Source organism: Uloborus diversus, chromosome 5 (genome assembly GCF_026930045.1).
Source record: "Uloborus diversus isolate 005 chromosome 5, Udiv.v.3.1, whole genome shotgun sequence".
In the NCBI taxonomy this organism is placed as follows: domain Eukaryota; kingdom Metazoa; phylum Arthropoda; class Arachnida; order Araneae; family Uloboridae; genus Uloborus; species Uloborus diversus.
In genome coordinates, this window is record NC_072735.1 from 183,751,433 (window position 1) to 183,777,463 (window position 26,031).

Sequence of the window (26,031 nt, forward strand, 5' to 3'; positions counted from 1 at the left end):
TTTACTGTTTTTCAGAAAACATGCGGCCCGTGACTTTTTAAAATGATTGTTCCAATTTGCAGGTGAATAATGTAGTTATTTTGTTTATCTATGGTATCATTCAATAATAAATTATTTAAGCAATTTTACAAACTGTTGACTACGTATCTGAATAGTTGTGTTCCTGTTTTTAAGTACAAGAATACGGGAAAATGAACGTAACTAAAAATTCGAATTTGTGTTCTGTGTAAGAGCAACAAGTACAGAAATGAAGGGAAGTACTTTTCTCCACAACACCCCACCTCTTAGCTGTCAGCCTTAGGTTTATTAAGGGAAATACTGGACTACATAATTTTTTTTTCCTTGTATGATAAACGCTGAACAGTGCCTGCTAAATATATCACGTGTACCCGCCGCCGCTTGCGATCAGGATAAAAAAATTTTTTTTAATGTCATGCAAAAGTTTTTATTTTTAATGATTAATCATTCAAATGGGTGACAATATAAAAAAAAAAATTGAATTCAAGCAATGTATTAATAGAAATTAAGTCAAAACTGATTTTTTTTTTTTTTTTTTTGGTATCATTACATGTAACAGGACTTTACTGTATAATGAAAGAGTGGTTTTGTATGCTACGTAGCACCAAATTTTTCCAGTGTCTACTTGCTATTTTTTATTTTAAAAAAAACAGTAAAAACTCTTGAGTATCATGCTCTATATGTAAGTATTTTTTTCAGTGATTATAATGCTTTGCAATCTAACTATAAATAATAAACGTAAAAAATACCATTATAGTTGGTTAATTTTTTTTCACATAAAAATAATCTTAAGCACAGTAGACTTTTGCTATTCTGAATACTCATGGGATTGAACAAAAGTCTTCAGATTATGGAGGGTTTTCAATACATAGGGAGGCAGAATTAATGCATATGGGCTCCCCAGGACCATCTAAATGCATTCAGAATATCAGAGTGCTCATATAGAGTCCACTGTAAATATTTCATCTTATTGTATAATAACCTAAAAAGAAATGTTGCCGTTAAATTTACGTTGTAAACTGTAAAAGTTATTCTCTTGTATCTCAATACATATTTTAATTTTTTAGACATGGATGTAAAAACATTCGAAGATTTGAACCTGAGCCCAGGTACTTTATCTGGCATCAAAGAATTGGGTTTCAATTCATTGACACCAGTACAGGTAAATTTTTTCGGGCATTTTCTATATTAATTGTTTTTTTATTTTTCTGTCGCATGTGTTATTCTTACTGTTATTCATTTTTCTTCCTAGGCTTCATGTATTCCTCTCTTTTTAACCAAAAGGAAAGATGTTGCTGTCGAAGCAGTTACAGGAAGCGGAAAAACCTTGGCTTTCCTCATTCCTATGTTCGAAATTCTGTTAAAAAGAGCTCCATTTAGAAAAAATGATGTAAGTTATTCAAGCTTTTTCCAAATTTGAAAATGGGGAAAACAAGCACCTTAAACAGAAAACTAATAAACAGCTAAGCTAAACGCAGGAAGAAAAAAAGAGCCCTAAGTGATTCGCCCAAAAGTTCTCTCTCTTGAAGTCAAGTCCGTGGAGGGTCTGACAGCAATGGAAGCATTTTGATTCATAAGTTCTTTTAGAGTTACACAGTCGGTAGTAAACATGGTCATATATTCTTAAATGATACAAGTGTTCTCTCGGGAAATTATGGCCTGTTAGAAGTGGAAAAAGGGCTACAGAATTTCGTTTGGGCTTATCTGGCATAGGCTATATTGCTGCTTCATTCAAATTCTTGTTCTTTATATTTTCTAGTAGACAAGAAAAGTTTTGTTGTTATTTTTGGTCAGTGGTAGTCAATATGACTCTTACTGCATATGTTATTGCAGATTGATTTTGAAGCTTTTATAGTGTGGTGTAACAGGTTTTGTCTGATACTAAAGCTTTTGTCGGAACTGGAACGGAATCATTACTTTTTATTTTATTACTGTACTACTGGTACCCTCACGACTTTGCCTGTAGTAGAAAATTAGAAGGTCGTTTGGTTCGCCTGTATATTTACAGATAATGGATGATGAATTTCTCAACCAATTTGCTTTATTCATTTTCTTGCCAATGTTATGGTTCCACGTTGTGATAGTTTCATATTTTTCTCTAGGTAGTTCTTCTAGTTATGCTAATTTGCTGGGTAAAATGTTCTTAAAATTGAAATAGAAAAGAACAAAATTGAATTTTTGAAAAATCGCTTCAAGATGCACACCCCCATGCTACAATCTAACTTTGTGTCAAATTTCATGAAAATCGACCAAACGGTTTAGGTGCTGTGTGCATGGCAGAGATCCCGATATCCAGACAGAGAGATTTTGAGCTTTATTATTAGTAAAGAAGCAGGGTTCCTACAGGCCCTTGAAAATCCTTTAAAGTGCTTTATTTCAGTGTCCTGTAACAAAGAGCCCTTTAAAGTGCTTAATTTTGAACAAAAATTCTAAAATATTTTGGCAAGGTGCTTTATTTTTTATTTTTATATATATGTAAGCAAGTCTTTGATAAATGAACATTCTTCTCCATTATCTTTCGCTCTTATTTCGAAACATATTGTTATTTCTTTTACTGAAATTTGAAATTTCAACGACATACTAAGGTTACTTTGCTAATGTTTTCCTTTTGATAGTATTGTTTTCAAAATTATATCAGATATGTTGAAAAAAGCTTTCCCTACCCCCCATTTTCTGCTTTCTTGTGTGTTTTTTTGCAAAGATGGAAACACCGCAAAGGAGTTTTTGCTTCTCATTTCTCACTAAAATTCATTTTCAAGCGATCGATACCCTTCTTTTCTGTTGGGATCTTTACAGACTCACGTATTCTTCCTGGTCACTTCCTCTGTTTTACACTTTTAATAATATTTTGAAAGTTTTAAACTTTAACTAACTTCAAAACTTTTATATTATTGAGTCTTTTCTATTTTTATTATAGTTTGTAATTTTAATGTTATGGTTACATATGTGTAAGTATGGAAAATCGAAGTTCTTTATGCTTACAGCTTGATTTGGTTTAAAAAATATTTTATTATTTAAGTTCTAATTACTTTATGCTATTTTTTAAATGATTATCAAAATAGAAAGAAACCGTGTTTTTTTTCTTCTTTAAATGATTTCTAAACGCCATATGGAATCGCTTTTCAAAATCGCAAAATGCTCCACAAAACTACTGAAGTTCTTAAATGATAGAACTTCAATCCAGAATAAGCTAAAAATTTTCATTTTTGTACTTAATATTCATTTGCCCTATTTTCCAATTTTTTCATTTTCTTTTATTTAAAAGAAAAACTGTGTTTGTCCATTTGTTACTGAGATCTCCAGGAACTAGGTTGATAGTCCGATAACAGGTAGACTATTTATATATTATGGTTTACTAAGACCGTAGTTGGAGAAAATATTAGGGTGCTTTAAAGTGCTTTATTTTGATTTTCATTTTGGAGTGGGAACCTTGAAGAAGAACATTCAAGCTTTCAAATATGTCTAACTAGTCTTTGAAAAAGCTCATTTGCTCCTTTGAAAAATCCTTGAATATTCCTAGAAAAAAAAATTTGATTTTTTTTTTTTTTTTCTTATTTGTTACACATTTCAAGCTTTCAAATAAGCCTAACTATAGTCCTTGAAAAATTTCATTTTATCCTTCGAACCATGTTACAAGTAATTATATATTTTGAAACAATTGTTTTTCAAAATTTATCAAATTTCTTGTGATGAAAAAATAAGTAAAAAAGTTGATCTTTTCCTGGATTGTTCAAAAATTCAAATGATTGAAGCTATATTCTTTCTGTTGATCTTTTTTGATTTAAAATAATCAATAACCATTCTTTTTTCAGGTAGCAGCTATAATAATCTCACCAACAAGAGAGTTGGCTAGTCAAACTGCAGAAATAGTTGATTTATTTTTGAAACACATCCCACAGTTTACAAGCATTCTATTGATTGGAGGATCTCCAGTCTCAGTTGACATTGCTCAGATTATGGAAAAGGGGTATGTTGTTTGCTTTGGAATATTTGCATTGCTTTCTAAAACAGTAGGGTAAAAAATTAACTCTTAAGGATAATGATGTGTTAAATTTTGAAAACTTTCTTTATTGCTTGTGTGTTATTGAACCACAATAATTTATGTAATTAGATTTTTTTAACTATATCTTTAGTTATTTAGTTAATTTTAACTAATGCCTGTTTTTGGATTTTTCTTAAGTGTGCACCTCAAAACTGAAATGTGCACATTATTAAAACTAAACCCAATAAGTTTAACTTGAGATTATTATCTAATAAGTTATTAAATTTTTTAAAGCAACATTGTGAAAAAAATTAAACAATACTTTTGGTTGAATATGAAATAATAAGAAATAAATTGATAAAAAAATAATGTTCTTAATGCACAAGAGGGGGGGGGGTATGATGCAAGTTGCACTATCTGAATTTGGGCGAATGATTTTTAATTTATTTACTTTGAAATTTATTTTTTATTCAAATTATTTGCTTTGTTTTATTTATATTTTATGTCATTCATTTATTTAGTTTGTGTGTGTGTATGTCATTGGAGTAGCACAGAACTTTTCTGATAAAATAATAATACCTAACAACTAAAAATATATAAATACATAAATAAATAAAAATATTTTAAAAAAATAAATAAATAGTATTCCAAAAAAATTTAAAGAAAAGAGACATAAAAATAAAAAAGGAAACGCATGTTTAGAAAACTTTTTTTTTTTGGGGGGGGGGAGCACCCCTGCCTGCTTCCTTTTTTTTTCCTTTTGCAAGAATTAAAACTCATCAAAGAGTTCATTTGCTTTGCATTTCTCGCCAAAATTTATTAAAGGAGCATTTTCAAGCAATTGCATAAATACCCATTTTTCCTGTAAAAATTTTTGCAGACTCATGTATTCTTCATTTTTCCTGTCCTTTCTTTTGCATTGTGATTTTATTAACAATGGAAACTTTTTATTTTGTTATTTTAACATTATAATCACAATCACATATATGTGGATATAAGAAAATTAAAGTTCTTTGTGTTCCAAATTTGGTTTAGTTTGTTTGAATAATTAAGCTTTAATAATTATTTTTGTGCTAGTGTTTTAAATTATCAAAATACAAACACAAACCTTAGGCATGTTCTTTAAAAATAATATTTAAAGACACTATTGAACCACTCTGCAAAATCACAAGATGCTCCAGAAAACCACTGTAGATGGTTCTTAAATCCTTGTTTAACAATTAAAATCCTGCATTTAGCTAAAATTTTGCTTTTTTGATATCAATATGTTTACGCTGTTGTCCTGGTTTTTAAATTTCATTAAAAATTATATTCTGTTCTCTTCCATTTGTTACTGGGATCTTCAGGAACCATGTACAAAGAGACGATAATACATAAACTTTGAAAGCACTATGATTTACCTAGAACACAAAGAAATCACTTTAATTGGTGAAAAAGATGGCATTTTAAAGTGCTTTATTTTGATTTCCATTTTGGAGTGGGAACCCTGAATGTTTATTTCATTTTTTTTTATTTATTTATTTAACTTTATTAATTTATTTTATAAATTATATGTTTAAATTAATTTGAACATATACTTATATCATATGATTTTTATAGTGCTAATATTATGATTGCCACACCTGGACGCTTAGCTGATATGTTCAATCACACCACAACTCTAAAACTCTCTGCATGTGTCAAAGCATTGGTATGTATCTCATATCTTTATGTGGTTAATAGACTTTTTTCCATCTGTTATTATGATATGCATTTGTTCTGTTGTTTTATCTAATTACTGGCAATATGAGATAAATAAATACCTTTGTGCTGAACAGTGAAGTAAGAAAAAAAAGGTTAAAAAAACACAAATTTGTCGGATTTCTTTTCACCCGCAAGCTCATTACTTTTTGCATTGAAAAAGGCATTCCCTGTAACACCGAAACACGTGTCTGCTGTAATTGGCAAATTTGGGTTTTTTACCGTTGTTTTTCTTACTTTACTGGTCTTTACTTAGTCTTTTTATTGGTAGGGTTATGTTTAATTAACTGATATTATCAATATACTTGAGTATACAGTGTGTTCCGTTTTAACCTGCAAGACCTTTATTTACGCAACCGCTAATTCTAGATGTATACTTCCAATTGCAAAACTGTTCAAAATCAGATGCAGGGTTAAGATATTGAAAGTTTGAAGCAAAAATAAAAATGAGTCAAAAGACACAAAATTTAACTTTTTATACAAGCCCCAGGTCTCCTAACTTATATTTAGGGAAATAATCTCCATTATAAATAATTTCAATACAAAAAGTTTGAAATTCGTGCGACCAAATCTCAAGGAGATATTCGAGTTTAAAGTTTTAAGGGACCATGCAGAAGATAAAATTGGAACTTATCGCCCTTTTAGAGGAATGACAGGTTGTCGAAGTAAAAGAACTTAGTATTTATATTTTTCATTGGGGCTATTCCAAAATAAATAAAAAATATTATGTCATATTGCTCAAAAAGCACACTACAAAACTTCGAACAATTTAAAAAACCACACTATTTGCACACATATAATTTTAAACCCCTGTTAACTGCTATATTCCCCCCAAAAGATGTTATTGTGGGCGAGTGTAAAGTGGTGTAAGTCACAAAACACTGCAATTTATATCTCAGTGAATGTTGGTCGTACTGATGTCAAACTTTTTCTGTTGGAATTATTTTTTAATGAAGACTATTTCCCTAAATATAATTTAAGGGACCTGGGGCACATATATAACGTTAATTTTTGCATTTTTTACTCAATTTTATTTTTACTTCAAACTTTCCACATCTTAACTTTGCATCTGATTTTAAACATTTTTGCAATTAGAAGTATGCATCTAGGACTAACAGTTGCAATAAGAGAGGTCTTAAAGGGTAAAAAGGAACACCCTGTATATCATTTATCCAGTCCATGATTTTTTCCTTAAAAATTATGCAGCAGTACTTGGAGGAGTTATCAACTTGCCTTGTAAATGACTCAATCACCAACTTTGTAGCTCTTCTAAAAAGACTTCCAGATAATTTATTTTTTAATTTGAAGAAGTCAATAGAAATGTTTAAAGCTAATCAGAGCATGACTAGTACATTTTTTGGCATGCCTTTGCCGGGTAAGCCAGTTAGCTTGAAAACCTTGAGACTACACAATTCTATTGACAAGACTACCTTGATGAAAAATACTGTAAGTGATTTGGCTAAGTACACTGCACCACTCACTAAACAAGCAGAGTCATATTTTTCTGAAGATGAATACAACAAAAGGCCTGCATTTGGAGTGTCAAAACATATAGATTTTCTCTTTAACAATGATTTCTTATTGTATCCACTAACAACTGCAAACATACACCAAACAGATGCAGTCAAAGGTTTAAATGACGTCGATTTAAATGCAATTTTAGATGAAATTCCTTTTGTAAGCAAAATCGAAGATGAAAGACGTATTCATCGGTTTGAATTTGCCACTTTTAAAGAATGGGTATATTCGAAATTATACAAATATGTCTGTGATGGCAATACCTGTTCTCAAAAGTTACTTTGCAAAACAGCATTTCATGAGTTAAAATACCGTCATTTATGAACTTTTTTATCATCTCTTACGATGCCAATTTCAGAAGCAATATGCGAGACATGGAGGTCAATCAGCGACCTAGTTAATAAACAAAGATTGAGGTGTTCTGATGGAACTGAAGATGAAGCTGGAACAAGTGACAAAAGGACTTTTATTAAAATTAATGGACCACCTTCTGGTTTTAAAATACCAGGAAGTGTTTAAAGTCAGCATTAACTGTTATGTATGGTGCAAATTATCATAGGCATTTTACGAATATTCACAGAAACAAACAGCTTGGAAAATTTGTTGCCTCGTAAGTTCTAAACAAAGTGAATTCTGAAGCTGAATGTTTACCTTGTTTCAAATAATTCCTGGCATAGTTTTTTCATCTCATTGCAGAAAACAAATATAGTGCATAATTTTTCTTACATAACAAGGCCCCATCTTCTTTTTTCCCTCTCTAAGTTTTTTTTTTTTTTTTTTAACCTCAAGTCCCTGAATATTTTCATTTTAAAATGTAGTTTTTATACCTTATACTTTCATCCCTCTAATCATTTTCTCCCATTATTATACCTACTCTCAATTTTTTTTAATTGGAATTTAACTTACAAATACTTATTAATGGCTTGCAATAAGACTTGGGAATGGTAGTTTTTGTTTAGTAAATTATTTTAAACTAAACATTGAAAATTATTATGTTTTGAAATGAATTAACAGATTGGAATCACTGTTGCTTCAGATGATTTAATTTTCTCCTCTACCCTTGTGATTAAAATAGTGATATATTTTGAAGTTTAGTGACTTTATTTATTTATCAAGACTTTCAAACAAATTTTTTTAATGCAATGCTCCATTTTGTTACAAGTAATGTTGGTTTTTTAAATGAAGCTTAAAACCTTTTTGTTTTTTGTTATGGTGTTCATTTCAAAATACTTAACTTTCTGAATAAATTACTATTTTCAAAATATTTGTTTAAAAAAAAAAAATCTTTTAGTTGAATTAACTTTAACTTAAAAACTTGGTTAGACTTTTCCCCCCCTTATTTTGTAAGGATTGATTCTCAATTGAGCATTTCTTGTATTTTAGCAATCATTTTTTTTTAATTTATTTTTTTTTTAATTATGATCATGTGCCTGAATGTTTTATTCTTTTTGTTGTATAGTAATACAGAAACATTTTATAATACTTCATTGCCTTTAATGATCCCAGAATTTGAACACATGTAATTTTAAAAACATTTTTTAAAAGTTGTACAAAATGTTAGCAGTTCTGTTTTCTTAATCAGTGCTGCATTATACTTAAGCAATCCCCCCCCCCTCCTCCTTTTAACACAGTTCCTATCTCAGCGTTGAAGAAAAAATATTAATAATTTACATTGCTTTTGTATAGATTTGATTTTTTTTCTCCACTTAACCAATTTTTTTAACCATATAGATTAAGGTCAAGGTCCCTTTTTTTCTGTTGCAAAAACTTAAAATCTGTTTTGAGTCGGGTACTGGGTTTTAGTGCTTTTTGTGTTTGTATAAATGAATTTTACTTAAACAAGAAGTTATGCTACATTTGTTAATAAAACAAGAAGTAATGTTACATTTGTCAATATTTTTTTTTTACTTCTTTAATGAATTACACCAAAGTTCATCTTCATTTTTCACTTTATGGAGCATTCTTGCAGAAAGAAATTAGGTCCAGAAAATTTGTTGCAGAAATCAAAATTAAATTCGATCATAGGGATGCCGTTGTTCTTTTTAATTTTAGTTATGCTTTTGTTTATGTATTTATTTATTTTCCTATTGCTGTCAAAAAACTTGATTAGTCATAACTGACAGTAAAAAACAACGATGTAAAAATAATTTCATTTGAATCAATTTTGCATATTTAGATAATGTGATACTGAATTACTTATGTTCACTATTTTGTTTCCAAAGCTCTTAAGGAATGTATTTCAATTTTAGGAAGTATTGATCCTTGATGAAGCAGATAAGCTTTTAGCCATGGGCTTCGAAAGAACGTAAGTTTTATTCGTCAAGTTTTTATAGTTTATCTAAAGCCCTAGATTGAGAGTCTCGTTATCATGGCAGATGACTGTGTATTTCTTGTTTTTTCATTTCAGTGATAAATGGTTGTCTCTATAAATTCATATGCTGTATATTATGATCGTTTTCAGAACCATTTTTTTATTAAACAAAACCAGATACATTTAAGAATAACAGTTCACAGCATAAAAGTAGCAATTTGTGTTTTACAGGATAATGAGAATGTGATTTAATATGGTGCAGGCAATCAATCACCCGGTATAAATTTTTGTTTCGATATTTTCTCTCAACAAAAGCTGGAGCAGCTTTGTCACTATCTGTTGTGCAAAATATCTTTCAATGGTGTGAATTTGAAAGCATTGGAAATTGAAATCCAAAATTATAGAGTAATTCTAGATGTTCTAACCAGTAACAAGTATGGAGCAAGGAGTCAGTGGAGATATGATTCAGTTGTTTAAATTTGTCAAAATGAAAGGTGTCAATGGGTTAAAGTTTTACATGAAAAGCAGGACAAGGGGCATTGTTTCAAGCTATTAAACTCTCAGGCTAACTTGGAAATTAGGGAAAATGACTACTTTAATAGGATTGTGGGCACTCAGTACAACTTACTGAAATAGACTATAATGAAAAAGGAAGTGGGTAGCTTTAAGAGGGCCATTGATTTTCACTGGAGACTGATAAATTTATTTTGAACACCCTAGCTGGGCCAAGAGCTTGCTGCTGGTCGTTGTCACATTTGTATTTATTAATGAAACCATGATTATTTGAACATATTGTCCAAGTTAAAATGCTAATAGTTTTAGTTTCATTTATGCATCTGTAATATTTTACTTTGTATGAATTCTCTAAAATGGTTTTTTGTGTTAATTTCAAAATGCATGAGCCAATGGTTTCCTTTTTAGCTTAAATTCCATCTTGTGTTACCTTCCAAAGCAAAGACAAACTGGATTGTTTTCTGCTACTCAGACAAAAGAGATGGAAGACCTCATGAGAGCTGGATTGCGTAATCCTGTTTGCATTTCTGTGAAGGAAAAAGACTCGGCTTCTGAGTCCTCTCAAAAAACACCTTCTACTTTATCTAACTTTTTCATGGTAAGTTTTTTCTTGTGTTGTATTTTTATGCTGAAAATATATTTTATGTTTCATGCCAATAGATGTCTAGATAGCCTACTGGTTTCTTTCTCTTTGTGGGAATATTTTCTTCCCTCCCAGGAGAAGTTCTAGTTTTCATTTTAATCTTATGGGGGGGGGGGGGATTGAAAGAGTCCTGCTTGCAGAAAATGTTTGACTCTCATAAAAATTAAGTAAATTGAAAGCAGTAATAGAATATTCCTTGAAGGTTGAAGATTTGGAAAAGTTGTGATTACTGTCATTTAGGTTAACTTTGAACCCTGTGAGTAAACTTTGTCACACTTAATATTTTTTTTTTTTTAAACCGAAGATCTAGTGGTTTCTCTGCAGAAGGGATATCGAATCAGTTACATACTCTTTATTTTAGAAAATCAGATGGCAATACTGTAGACTAGGGTTGAATTTTTTTTTTTTTTTAATTAGTGGTATAAATCAATGACGTTTTTGATACTTAAATCAGTAAATAACAATCATTTTGTTCAATTCCAAAAAATATTCTGCATTAGTGATATTAAAAATTCTTAAATTTAGCTCTGGAACCAAAATAAATCATCTTTAAATGGAGAATGATTATACAGTTTTTCATTATGTTCTAGATTATGTTTGTGTATATTACATTTTGTTATGTTATTTTTCACTCTATTAATTCAAGTACTAAAACTTTGATGCCTATTATTACCTTTTTTTTCTGTATGCATTTCTTATGAATTCAGATAGTTTTGCAGCAAATAAAAAAAGTTTTAAGAGTAATGAAGGGGAAATTAAATGTTTATATTTTATTTATTTATTTTTCTGAAGGTTTGTGAAGCTGACATGAAGTTGAGTATTCTGCTGCAATTTCTGAAGTCCAAAAGCAATGAAAAATGTATGGTATTTTTCAGTACATGTGCTTCAGTTGACTATTTTTCTTACGTCTTGAAAGAGTAAGTGCACCAAAAATATTTTAACCGTAATGTGATTTTTAACATAATATTTTTCAGTATTTGTCATGAGCTTGCTTAAACTAATTTTCTTCTATTTGCTATCTTCCAGATTAATCAAGAACATTCCTCTGATAAGCATTCATGGAAAAATGAAGAAAAACAGAGAAAAGATATTTTCAAATTTTAAAACTTATGAATGGTAACAGCATTTTTTATGTTTTATTTTAATTTCATTTTTTTGCTTTTGATGTCATTCCAAGCATAAAGTTTTGTATTTTATTCTTTCTGTAAAAAAAAATAATAAAACATGAGCTTTTTTTTTATTTTTTTACCAGGCTTATAAAATTTCTCTTGATATCATGAATTTTCTCTGAATTTTTATTAAGATATTTTTATGTTGCTTTACTTAACTAAAAACATACTTGTAAGCAGCGGAAATTTATGAAAAAATATGTAATATGTTTATAGTTAACAAAAGCTGTTAAATAATAAATTAATTGAACTACTTTGCATGTCATTTGACCTAAAATATTTTCCTTTGTTTAAATATTGCTTGGAGGAAGTCCCCATGTTAATCAAAATGTAATGTAACAAATTTATATTACTTCCTCTGCTTTATCTATTTATATTATTTTCAATGTCAGATTTACACATTTGGGGGCCAGTTGCAATAGTTTTCAGAGCTCTTAGATTTAATTTACTATTTATAGTTGCATCCGTTCTGGGAAGATTAATAAATACCGTGTGACCTTTGTCTACATTTTTTCTGTGCAGTTTGATCCTCTAGGGGTTTTAAGTTAATTGTAAATATTTTCTATGTTCTTTCTCATTTGTAATTCTGAGTGAGAAAAATAATAACCATAATGTAGAAATATTATAGTAAATGAGATTTAATGTATTACTTATAATTTAAACCAATTGAGTTTTCATTTTATAAATTTTTACATTTGTGGTTCATCATCATAATTTCTTTCAATTGTTTTTCTCTTTTTCCGTTGTATGGTTGTAAAAAAACAATAGTTTGTTTTTAAAAAATGCTTGGTCAAGTTATTTTTACAGAATAGAGTGGAAATGACGAATATTTCATATTTGTTTTGTTTTTATCATCAATGCCGTCACTACTTAATAAATTCTTCCATTTGCATAAGTAATTTTTATTTATTTTGAAATAAAAATTACTTTTGTCAAATTTCGTTCAGAACTTAACTCTGTTTACTTTTCAAATGTTTAGAACTGTTTATAAAATGCTTTTTATGTGTGAAAGAAAAAGTGTTCAATATTATAACATTAAAATGCTTTGATGAGAAAAGGGAAAGTTGCTCTTTTTATTTTTTATTTATTTATTTAGTAAATGGATTACGTTGCTTTCATGGGCTGAATTTCAAAATGTTACTCAGCTTTTATACTGCATGTATTTGACAAATTTGTTTCATTGTTCAAATTTTATAGTGGCATTTTGCTCTGCACAGATGTAATGGCACGTGGTGTGGATATACCAGATGTTCACTGGGTGATACAGTTTGATCCCCCAAGTTGTGCGAGGTAAGTTTCATATTGTTTGGGTATGAATCAAAATATTTTTGACTAATATATTTTCAAAGAAACAAATGTGAATAATTTTGACATTTAAAAAGTCATACAGTGGCATACAAAAAAATAATAATAATAATAATAAAGAAAAAAAAAAGAAAAAACTTGAGAAAAGGTGGGAAAGAGTTGAAATAATGCTTTTCACATGACTTTTATGCACTGATGGTATTTTTTTAGTTTAGTACAGTTGTATGATCAATCTTAATAACATTTTATTAGAATTAATTGATTATTTGGATGCTTCAGTTGCCAAATTGATTACTTCACTTTTTGAAAAAATCCTCATATCTGCTTTAATAGTTCTTAATCAATGCTTAGCATGTGAATTTATATGAAACTTTTGGTTCGGTGCATTTTTGATCCTGCGATGGCAGAAAATGTGACGCGAGGTCCCATTCACTCCTATAGATAACACTATCTTCTTCATCGCTTTTCTGGACTTTTTGTTTTATGGAATTAATCGATTTGGCAAGTGAAGCATCCATTTACTATTGACTACAGTAAAACCTTGTTAAGTCGTCACTCAGGGGACCAAAAATTTTTGACCACTTATGCGGAGTGACTACTTATGTGGAGTGGAAATTAAGGAAGAAAAAAAAAGCCTTACAAATATTCATGAATAGCAGTAGAAGTCTGTGAGAAAAACAATAGCTTATGTAATAAATGTCTATAAATTAGTGGAAATTTTAAAAAGGGGGAAAAATACTAATGATAGTTACTTTGTTTTCTCTTACTTATACATTACTAAAGAACAACAACGTATTTTAATGTAGTTACGATACATTAATACAATCCTTCAATGTTGACTGATGAAGTTGTTGCTTACGGAAAAGAACCATCTCTTCTAACATACATCAAGCTTTAAATTTTGTGTTTGTTGTTCCTTCTGAACGGATGTTAAATACTGACTTAACTTTCTCCAGGTATTAGATTTTGTCTGTCTTGCTGGAAGGAGTTAGATTCATATTCTCGGCACTTTTCAGAGTCACAGCAAGAAGTATGCTTTGAACGACAAGAACCGAGGATCGAGATTTCAAGGAAAAATGAATATCAAACAGCCTTTCAACTAAGCCCGACACTATTTTCTAAGATCCGATAAGGAAAAGGAATTTTAGAAAACAACTTTTGAGTGACTAGTTAAGCGGGTAAAATTAAATTCGGTGACCAGTAAAGGAGGGTCATTATACATTACTGTGAATGATACCTTGTTGGGACCAAAGAAAAACGACCACTTAAGCGGAGTGACTACTTAACCGGTCGACTACTTATTGAGGTTTCACTGTATTTCAAAAAATGATAAAAGGTGAAAACTGCAAAATTAAAAAAAAATTAAAATAAAAGAATATGTGCACAAGTTCTTTAGTCAATGCGAATTCTTGATAACTCCAATGATGTTACATATATACAGTCAACCCTCATTTATCACAGTTAATTCGTTCCAGACTTTACCGCAATAACTGAATTTCGGCGAGGTAGGATTCGGTATTTATAAACCAAATATTTTCCTAATTAGAGTGCATAAAACTTACCTACCACAATTTAAATAGAATTTAACATAGTTAGAGCTCCCTAGACATGAAACAGCACCCTTAGACACTGTTACATTTGTATTACTTCATATATTGCACAAAAACAGGATAAATGAGATATATTAGAGGTAATAGATATCACATTGTTAATTATTGGGAAATAAATTACACACACACATGCAGTCTTATACACTACTACTACTAATCTATGAAAAAAGCTCAACTTGTTTGATGATTTAACTGCCAGTTAGTGATCGTGTATGCCCCCGTTCTTCTTCTACATTTATCCTCGTTAAAGGTATTACGGATACAACTTAAAAAGCTAGTACATTGTTGACCACCATTTACAGATGTATTTATTCCCTAGAAATAGTACAGTAATCTTTCTTCGGTGATTTTATACCTCCACTCTCTCGACTAGTACAATTAATGCCCTTCAGAAGAGCTTACTTTACTTAAAAGGCGTACTTTGTCATTCTTTTGTGAGGAAAAGTTTACTCGAGCGCATAAAAAAGGCTAATTACTACATTTGATTTTTTTAAAAATGCGATGTAGTGAAACCGCGAAAGTTGAAGCGCGAAGTGGCGAGGGACGACTGTAATTAGAAGTGTATACACCCTTGAGGAAAACCTCACTATGTGCTAGATTTCAAGGTTCTTTGATTTTAAACTAATTCAAGTAAATTTTACTATGTTAAAGTATGCATCATTTTTCAATGTCTGTTTCATAACTGGTTGAGTAGCCGGCATTTCACAGTATCTTATACATATAAAATCTGAGTATCTATCTATCTATGTCCAAGCTTCTTCTCCCGAACGACAGTGAACTGACCATTGAACCAGGTACCGATGGGTTCGTCATCTTCCCGTCTTCATGTTTGGCTATTTAACATAATCCTCCGATAATAATTAGCGGAGATATCAATTAAAAACTATTAATTATGACTCTTAGATTTCAAAATCAAATCACTATTTTTCGAAGGCTTTCCTCCATTCAAATTATTATTCAGTGCTTCATCTCAACTTTCCATAACAATGCTTTTATTAAAATGTATAGCGGGTGAAGAAAATCATTGAGATGAAAGATCTGTTGCCATTTTTTTTCTCGAATATGCTCAGGTAAAATTCTTGTTTTTGTTTTGAGGCTTTTCCTGTAATCAGGGGATTTAAAATGTTTACTTTATGGGGGTTTTCCGCAATCTGCCGCAAAATTTCAGTGACTTTTTTTTTTGGTTCAAGCCTGAGTGTTGAACTCGCGTCACTTGATATAACTTTCATTTTTTAGGTAGCCCGTGCAACGCCGGGCACGCAGCTAGTAAATCAAATATTGTGTCATTCCCTGGCAAAGCAAAAAAGTGAGGTTATCATTCACTACAATGCAAATGAAAAGTAATTGAGTTAAAAATCCACATTAGAATGAGAAAAAGTCTTAAAGTATCCTCTCTAGAATAAAGACAGCAGTTCCCTCATAAACTAAGCAGTATCTAAAAGTTCCCAATAGAAAAGATATAAGTGCCTTAGAACTTCCACAAAAACAATGACACCAATAGCTAAAAAGACCCTTTTTAGAATACAGATCCTTGTTAGAACGTGGACAGAAGTCCCTGAATAATGTCACCAATCTCTAAAAATCTCCCTACGAATACTATAAACAGTCCTTAAAAATGCAGCTAAAATAGGGCCTATATTGATGGTCTCAATTAAATATAACTTCACCCCCCCCCCCTCCAGCCACTCCGAAAAAATGCAAAGTAGTGGATAATTGTAAAAAAAGGCAGAAGGTATTTTATGTACTATAAAAGCACTTACTTTTGCTAGCCGTAATTTTCGAGAATGTGTAATGAACAGAACTGAAAGTTGAAGTGGAAAATGTCTCACAAGGGGTTTAAATTTTCGCAATCACAATTTGCTTGCAAAAATGAAAGCCTCGTGAAAATAAGTGCTTTTACAGTAATAATTTTTTTCCCTTTATATTTTGACCAGTGCCTTGTCAAAGAGCTGTAAATGAATTAAGAATATCCACATCTAAAACATCTTTTATTTTATTCCTTTAGCGATAGTCAAAGTTTAAGCTTGGACGTTTTTTTTCCAGATTACATGATATGACAATGCACTGAAAAATGTTTGTTTGATTTGAAAATACAGTGAAACACGTTTAGCCCAGAGCTAAAGGGACTAATGTATGTTTTTGTGTTAAAAGATTTGTATCAAATTGCATAGTATATAGCATATTCTGCCGTGTGCAGGTAAAAGGCAGTAACTGTAAATTTTTCAGTTTTTTTTTTTTTTTGCATTTTTGTCATCTATTGTAAGTTATCTTTATTGAACAAGCTCGCGTTTTTGGTTTCCGCTGAAAAAAATCTAATCTCATTTCTGCAGATACTGCCGTTTACCTGAACACGGCAGTATTGTCTGGACTGCTATATCACTTTGTGTTAATGATTTTTTTATATTAAGCATTTTCATGTTTGATGTATCTCACTGTATGATGGTTTCTCTGTCTCCATCAATATTGTCAATGTTGCTCACCTAGTTAAGGAATGTCAACTAGTTGAAATTCCTTTCCCACCATTTCATGCCACATTTGAATCAGTTTGAAAGTATACTTTATTTCTATGCTAAAAGTTTTGCCAAATAATTACTCGCACAGTATTTTTTATCTTAATTTCTTCTTCGTAGTTCTTTCGTTCACCGCTGTGGGAGAACAGCAAGAATCGGGAAGACAGGAAATGCACTTGTTATGTTGTTACCCAATGAAGAAACCTTTGTAAATTTTTTAGATGTTAATCAGAAAGTAAGCACTTTTGTTTATAATCATATTTATAGCCATTAAAAATATATATCGATGTAATGTTTAAAAAGGAGTTAAGGTTCCAAATGACTTAGGTTTTTGAATGTTTACGTTTTTAATTGAAAATCCTGCTTGTTTCACTTTGTTTAGTACTAAGGCTACCTTACAACCTTAAAGTTTTGGTGATTTACCAATGAGCATCCTTAGTTGGAATTATAATTTACTCATTTTTAAACATTTCGTTTCAGTCACTTTTCATTAAAATAAATTTAAGTTTGCAAAACTACCACATACATCATTTTGAAAATATATAAGGAATCAGAAGAAGGACAAAAACTTTTGCTTTTATCTTCGATGACAATTTCTCATTTTTTTGTTTTTCTTCTTCTCAAAAGAAAGAAATAAACATTGAAGGATATTTTACTGTTCTGGTTAATTTTATCATTATAAAATGAAACACTGTTCATTGCTTTAGATTTTATATATCACAGTTTTTGCTTTTCACAGGTAAAATTGGAAGAGATGAATGCTCCTCTGGCACCAGATATTATACCAAAAGTAAAGAATATGGCCATGAAAAATAGGTAAACATCTCTAAATAGATTTATTATTATCTGTTATAATTTTTGTTATTTAAAATGTAGATGACACATTACAAGAAACGGCACTTTTCCTTTGTAGTTGCGTTGTCAACTTGTTTACTTTCCACCATTTTGAAAATAGAAAAATAAAATTTAGATTAGTGTTTCCCAACCTGGGGGTGATCGCCTCAAAAAGAACCATAAACTCATGTGGGACGATAGAGGGGTAATGAATATTTTAGAGACAATAATAATGAAAAGGTTGTGAACACAGAAATTGAAAACGTAAACAAAGCATATTATAAGAGTTTGGACGAGGGATCACAAGTTAAAAAAGAAACAAATTAAAGTTCAGGAGCTTTCGACTCATAGCTCTGTTGAGCCTTAAAAATTGTTTCATCCCCAAGTTTATAAATATTTAAATCCTCATGTTTTTTAATTTTAAAGATTCGGTGCTTTTAACTTCTCCTCATTCCAACTAAAGAAAAATAATTTTGTAAAAAATGTGCTTTTGTTTAAGTACATCAATGATCTTTGTTAAGTTTTTCCCATCAAATACCTATCATTTTATTTTAGAAGACAAAGAAGGGGGGGGGGAATAAAGCAAAGAAAAGGTACTTTTAATTAATGTATTTTTTAGTTTAAAAGTAATTGGATAAAATTGCTTTATTTTATGCATTTTACTTCAAGTTGAAATAAATCATTTATAATTTCAATAACATTAATCTAAATCAACATCAACTCATCTTTTTTTCCAAGGAAGAACTGGGGGGGGGGGTTGCATTGATACTAAAAGGTTGGGAACTACGGCTTTAGATCCTGCCATGTTTGCTTCTCTTTATCTAATTTTACAATTTAATGAAACTTTCAATGTTCAAATGGCACAAAGGTTTTTCATTGGTGGATTATTCAACGTCTCAGTGGAGCTTTGAATGTTGTATTTAGTTGGCAGCAGGGGCGTAGCTAAGGGGGGGGTTTGGGGACAACCCCCCCCCCCCCCCCGAAAAGTTCGTCTCAAAAAAAAAAAAGAGAAAAAGAAGAGAGAAGAGAAAGAAAAAAAAAAGAAGAAAAGGAAAAAATTCCAAGCGATTACACACACACACATATATATATATATATATATATATATATATATATATATATATATATATATATATATATATATATAATATATATATATATATATATATATATATATATATATATATAATATATATATATATATATATAGAGAGAGAGAGAGAGAGAGAGAGAGAGATATAAAAGAAGTAACCCCCCCCCCCCCCCGAAAGTCGGGTCCAGCTACGCCACTGGTTGGCAGATTATTTTAATCAAACATTTCAGGTTATTTTGTGACTTTTTTTTTATATTTGACAGATTTATTGTACATTTTGATGGTACTTTTAATCTTGTTTAATGGCTTGTTTTGTTTAAAAGTTCATTAAAAAGAAATATACATATCATATATATATAAATGTGATCACCAGTCTTGCATAATCTAGAGGAAGGCGTGATTGGCGTTCACAGAAAATTTTTGGCTCTGCAGAATTTTTTTTTTAAACCTCTGACGTTAATTTTAAAAAATTTTTAAAAATGCCACACTTAATTGCTGTTTCTTCCAAATCTTGTGCAAATTTAAACTAAAAAATAATGCTTTCTTCTTGAAATTGTGATTATAGTACATTAATTACGTAAAGACAAAGGAGGTAAACGGTTGAAAATGGAGACTGCTTTTAGTATGATTGTATGGCCTTTGATTTTACACAGCCTGGATCATGGAAGAGGAGAATTCATGCTGTGTAAAATAAACAACTTTACAGACTACAGAACGCTCTCCATTGGTGAATCCTGCTGTAAATAGAGTTTCAATGTGTTGGTATTGAGAGAGAGAGAAAAAAGAGCACAGATAATCCGCGGCAGTGCATAATCTGCCCCTCATTAATTTTAAACTTTTTTAAAACATAATATGCAGGAAAATACAGCATTTATTTTTGCAGAAATACTTAATTTTAAACAAATAAGTAGCCTTTGTTGATTTGTTTACAAAATCAAGTGTCTTTATAAAATTTTCAATTGAAGAGCAGGTAGCTCATGTTTTATCAGATCCACATGAACTTTTTCTCTATAAAATGAAAATAATAATAATGATCATGTGAGTGACATTGGGCAAATAATAATGGTCACGGCAGTTTTCTTCATTTGGTGAAAAGTAAGTGAAAATTATATGTTACTGCAAAAAAAAAAAAAAAAAATTAAATGGTTTTAAAGCCTTTTATATATATATATATATATATATATATATATATATATATATATATATATATATTTTAATAAAAATTAAAGGTGAATTAGGCAAAATAATTTGCTGAAAATTCTCCAGTTAGGATTTATGCTTGCAGAAAGCTTTTCATTTTATCTAAGTCTAGTGAATACCAAGCAACTACTTTATAACTTTGACCAAATGTTGCAGCCTGGAATAAAATGGAAAACCAGAGTTTTTTTTAAATATATATTATTATTATTAGCACTGAGGCTCAGATTTTATCTTGATACCTTTTTTACTAATTTTCAGAGCAATCTATGAGAAAGGAATTCGAGCTTTTGTTTCGTACATTCGTTTCTACACCAAGCATGAATGTGATTTATTGTTTCGAGTCAAAGGTAAATAAATTTAAATCTGTATTCTAGTAATTATAAATCTGTTCTTAATTCCCATACTTATGTATTTAACATTTCTTTCTCAGACTTAGATCTTGGGAAGCTGGCAAATGGCTATGCTCTTTTGAAACTTCCTAAAATGCCAGAGCTTAAAAATAAAAAACTGACGAACTTTGAACCCATAGAGATGAATTTTGAAGAAATACCTTTTAAGTAAATAACTATTTTTATATGTTAATTTTTTAATTTTGCTATGAATATTTTCAAGTATGATACATCCAAATGTTTTAAGTTCAAACCATTTTGTTTTTCAGGCACCTCTCATTCTATTCACAAATAAAACGCTTTATTTCAAAAGGGGACCATTTTTATCGACTTTCGTTTTTTTTTTTGCTTCGTTTAGTAAGAGGATATAGATTTATTGTTTAATGAAGAACCAAGACTGTTTGGCTCTTAAGTATGTCAACAGGAAAGCTTTGAAATTCACCTTTTATTTTAAATTAAACTACAAGTTAGGAATATTTAGTAAGTTACCGCCTTATAGCCGTGGCTAAGGCAGAAATACATGAAATATACCGCCAGCTCAGTCAATTCCAGCCGAGGACTGCAGTTTCGTGCTTATTAGCACTTATCAGCCCGGCATAGGATTAACTGAGCTGGAGGTGGAAAACCTCATAGGGAAGCAATTCTATATTAGCTACCAGTTTGTTTGGCACACTTGGCTTCCTTATGAGGTTTTCCACCTCCAGCTCAGTCACTTCCTATGCCGGGCTGATGAGTGCTAATAAGTACGAAACTGCAGTCCTCAGCTGGAATTGACTGAGCTGGAGGTGTATTTCATGTAGAAGTTAGGAAGTCTTTTGCCTCTTCAAAATTAGAAAAACACAAAAGTCCCCTTTTAAAAGCGGTTCAAATATTAGTGCTGCTTCCGCTAGAGTTTAATTTTTAAAATATGCTCAAATTATTTCATGATGTTAACCAGTTTTATCAAAGTTAATTATTTGTTAAATTTTCTTCAAAATTAATTTCATTTTCTTTAGAGAAATAATGCTTTTCAAGGTTTTTTTTTTTTTTTTTTTTGTAAAAATCTTTGAAACTTGAAAATAAGTTGGTGTGACTTTTAAAATGATATCTTTCATTACAGGGATAAAAACAGAGAAAAACAACGAAAGAAAAAATTACTCGAGGAAACCCCGAGGAAATCTGGACTCTCAGAGAAGAGGGTTAGTTCACCAAAATATTTGCTTTCGATTACGGACAAAAAGACAAAATATATTTTTCACCTTTGAATAATTATTTTACCTAAAGGTTGTTTTGTATGAAAGTATATTTGGTGTTCCAAAGCAATGAATTTCCTTTCCCTTTCCCCCTAATTAACAAATTTACTCAATAAATATCTCTTTTTTTTATTCTTTTCTTAAGTATCATGAATGACATTTTACACTTAATGGTAAAAAAAGGTTAACTGAATAAAAAAAATGTAAAAATTTTCATGATTCTGCATCTAGCCTTTTTGAAGGGTTGAAATGAAAAAAAAAAAAAAAAAAAGTGCCAAGTTTATAGATTTTTGAATGATTTGAATCCCGTCAATTGGGTACTGTTTTACAAAATAGTAATCAAATTATCAGGCAAAAAAAATTTATTTACAATGAAAAGTAATTACATATCAAGTAACAATTTCTTTTTCATTTATTTATATTTTTGCTGTAAAATGCATAAAACTCATAAAACATTTTCTACACATAATCTTTTGGCAAGGATTTAGTTCCCTCATCTGCTCTTTGGGAACAAAAATGAAACTGCTTACTTCATTTTAATGAATGAAAACTAATAATATTTAACACATGTTTCTTAAACACATTTTTAAATACATTTTTCGTCATTCATTACATTTTTTCTTCTTATATCTATGTCTAAATTATACTTATGCCTTGTATATTATCTCTCATTTTAAACTGTGTATTACAGTAAAGCATGTGGCAAACTTCAGTTATCATAATTTTCTGTAAATATTTAGAAATTTTTGATATTTCTTCATTTCTAGTGAACTTACAATTTAACCTTTTTATCATTCATCATGTATTTTCTTTAGCAACAGCATTCACAAAACATTCATTTCTTACTATATAACTGATATAATAAATACTTTAATTAAATTTGCTTACCTTACGTGGAAAGCTAAGTTGATAGCAGCAGTGCATTTGGAATGCAGCACTGTATAAACATCTGCAAATGAATGCTTTAGTGGTACACTTTAATGAAGATAGAATGTTCTTAAAGCATGGAAATCAGTTACCCTCATTCTGGAAACCTTCACTAATGTTATTATTTGTGCAACTTATCTTCAGACTTATGACTAACCTCAGACTAATCGCTAGGAACTATTTTGTTTTTGTGAAAATTTTGTATAAATAGATTAAATAATGTGACATTAAAGGCACTACAGATGAAACTGTTTCCTCAAATGAAATGTGCTTAGGAAAAAAGATAAAAATTGCACTGGACTATGATCCGTGTACATATGAAAGATCAGTTCAATTTGACATTTTTCATAACCACTAACTGTGGTGCTTGTTTTCCATTTCGGCTTTTTGATACCGAAAACAAAACTCTCCATTTGCATCTTCATCCAATGAGACATAGTTATAAAATCTTCTGTTATTGTTCTTGTTTTCATCTAGTTGACACACCTAAAAATTAAGAGTTTATAACTTTTATTAAGAGTTAAATTACTTATCTAGAAATTTGTTTAAAATAATGTCTTATTTGTAAATGTAGGAAAAGTATCTGAAAGCCAAAAAGCTTGCCGCAAAGAAAGCCCTTGCAAAGAAAAGGAAGAAAAGAAAAGCAATGGCAGATACACCGGAAGATCTTGAGGACCTGGCCAGGGATGCAAGGCTGTTAAAGAAATTCAAGAAGGGAAAGGTAACTACAATTATATTTAGGGAAATTGAAAAAAAAAAATGCTAACATTGAAAAATAATACTAACTCAGAAAATTCAAGGGGAAAAATAAAGTTCAAGTTCAAAATTCTAGCTTGCAAAATGGGGATCATACAGATGTGATTGCAATATATTATCCTTTTAAAAGAATGACATGTTGTAGAAGTAAAAAAAAAAAATGTCTTTTTGATTGCTATTGAAAAATTAATTCAAATGTTATGATATGATGCCTTAAAACACCCTCAAAATATTTTTCAATTTGAAAAAAATATACTCTGTGTGCACATATAATTTTACACCCTTGTTTTAGCTGCCCCCTCCCACTCCCCCCCCCCGCCCCCCCAAAAATAGATGTAAATGAGCTCAAGTATTAAGTGGTATAAGTCACAAAACGCTGCATTTTTTACATTAGTAAACATGGGCCGTAATAAGGTCAAACTTTTTTTATGCTTTTGACTTCCCGAAATACAGCCAGCATCGGTGATCTAGGAATTAAAAAAAAATTACATGTCACGCTTTTTCATGATTCCCCCCCCCCTCTTTTCAAACTTTTAATATCTTAACACTGCTTCTTATGTTGACCATTTTTGCAATTGAAAGTATTAAATATCTAGGATTAATACTTGCGGATACTAATAGAGGTCTTGCAGTATAAACATGGACACGGTGTGCGGTATGTGTCCATGTCATAGGTACTTGCATACTGCAAAATGTTGTCTAAAATTAATACTTGACATTGTGTTCAATTTTTTCCCTTCAAAACGTCTCACAGAGACCATTTTTTAATAAATATTTATGGCTCAAATGATAAAACCAAGACAGCAATATATAAGAAGAATTCGACTCTTTAGAACTATATTGTCGTATTTTTCAAGGTTTTTTTTTTTTTTTTGTATATTTTATCTCACACAGCAAAAACACATCTTGAGTCTGGAAGTTTAAAAATATGAGTTCAATAAATTTAGTTCGGATTAATTTTATTCGAAATTTCATTCGTTAATTTAATTTCTTTAAACATATTAATAATAATAACAGTTGTAAAAGTACGCATTGTTTAAATATTTTTTTAAAATGTATTCTCAGTTAGCAACAAAATGTTTCAATGATTAATTAATTTCTTTCTTTCTTTCTTCAATGTCTTGCGATTCGAACTCAGTATTTTGAGTGTCTTGGTAATTACATTTCTGAAAATGAAATAAGGTCTGGATAAATTTTAATAAATGCATTTCTTTAAATTTGTTTTTAAACATTTGTTTCGTACTTTTCAAACTAATGAATCTAATTATATTTTCTATAGATAAGTAAAGAAACATTTGATGCTGAATTTGCTGCTGATTTGAATGAAGATTTTAATGAAGTGTAAATAAATTATTTTATAACATTCATTTTGCCTTTGAAGTTTGTTGTAGAAACATAAATAATGCATTCACAATGAGAGTCAGAATAAGGGATTAATGCATTGTACAGGGTGTTTACAAGGGCTTTTATGTGAATCACAGAAAAGAACTGGAAATCTGAAATAAAGCCACATTTCCATCTGGTTTTTAGAAAGTGGCAAATATAAAATGCCCAAACTAAGTTGTTAATAGTGAAAGAGTGGAGAAGTTACAAAGTGCATAAACACAACTATTGTTATTCTGCCATGTGCAGGTAAAGAGCAGTAACTGCAATTTTTGAGCAATCACGATTGCTTATTGCTCTCATTTGAATTCCTATGATTTTATTTTCCCACCAGCACCCTCTGCAGCACCACCATCTACCGGCTCCTCACGATGCTGCTCCTATAGCGAAAACCGTCTCTAGGTTGCATCCATATGCTACACACACGCGCATACATACACAACTACACACACACATACACACACAACTACACTCACACACACAACCACTAACACACATACACACACACAACTACCCACACACTCATGCCTGCACACACACACAAACACATGCCTGCACACACATACACATTCCCCCACACACACAAATACTCATACACACAACTACCCACACACTTATACCTGTACGCAGACACTAACACACATGCCTACACACATACACATACCCCCCCCCACACACACACACTCGTGATTGCAAAAAACATAATTTGAATTCAAGATGTCAAAATTCAAATTATTTTTTTTTTCTTTCTTTTGCATTTTTGTCATCTATTGTACTTTATCTTTATTGAACAAGCTTGCTTATTTGGTTTCTGTTGAAAAAAAGGTGCAAAAAAAGCCATCTAATTCCAACATTTCCCTATTGTTATTACTGAATCCACCACACATTTCTTCAAATA

At 30.4% G+C, this 26,031-nt stretch overlaps 1 protein-coding gene across 1 annotated transcript; it reads left to right on the forward strand.

The window, feature by feature from the left end:
- The first annotated feature begins 10 nt into the window (after positions 1–10).
- On the forward strand, positions 11–25,116 carry LOC129222156 (ATP-dependent RNA helicase DDX55-like). Its single transcript, XM_054856612.1, has 17 exons — positions 11–62; positions 1,086–1,180; positions 1,271–1,408; positions 3,831–3,985; positions 5,600–5,690; positions 9,508–9,563; positions 10,491–10,680; positions 11,518–11,642; positions 11,752–11,841; positions 13,092–13,184; positions 17,440–17,554; positions 18,059–18,135; positions 20,705–20,793; positions 20,877–21,003; positions 21,935–22,013; positions 23,569–23,715; positions 25,030–25,116. The coding sequence occupies exons 2-17, from the start codon at positions 1,088–1,090 to the stop codon at positions 25,093–25,095; spliced, it is 1,731 nt and encodes a 576-aa protein (XP_054712587.1). The 5' UTR covers positions 11–62; positions 1,086–1,087; the 3' UTR covers positions 25,096–25,116.
- The last annotated feature ends 915 nt before the right edge of the window (positions 25,117–26,031 follow it).

Coding starts and splice junctions, on each gene's coding strand:
- LOC129222156 (XM_054856612.1), top strand. CDS start 1,088: ATGGATGTAAAAACATTCGAAGATTTGAACCTGAGCCCAGGTACTTTA. Junction 9,564..10,490: donor GCCATGGGCTTCGAAAGAAC/GTAAGTTTTATT, acceptor TTTCCTTTTTAG/CTTAAATTCCATCTTGTGTT. Junction 18,136..20,704: donor AATATGGCCATGAAAAATAG/GTAAACATCTCT, acceptor ACTAATTTTCAG/AGCAATCTATGAGAAAGGAA.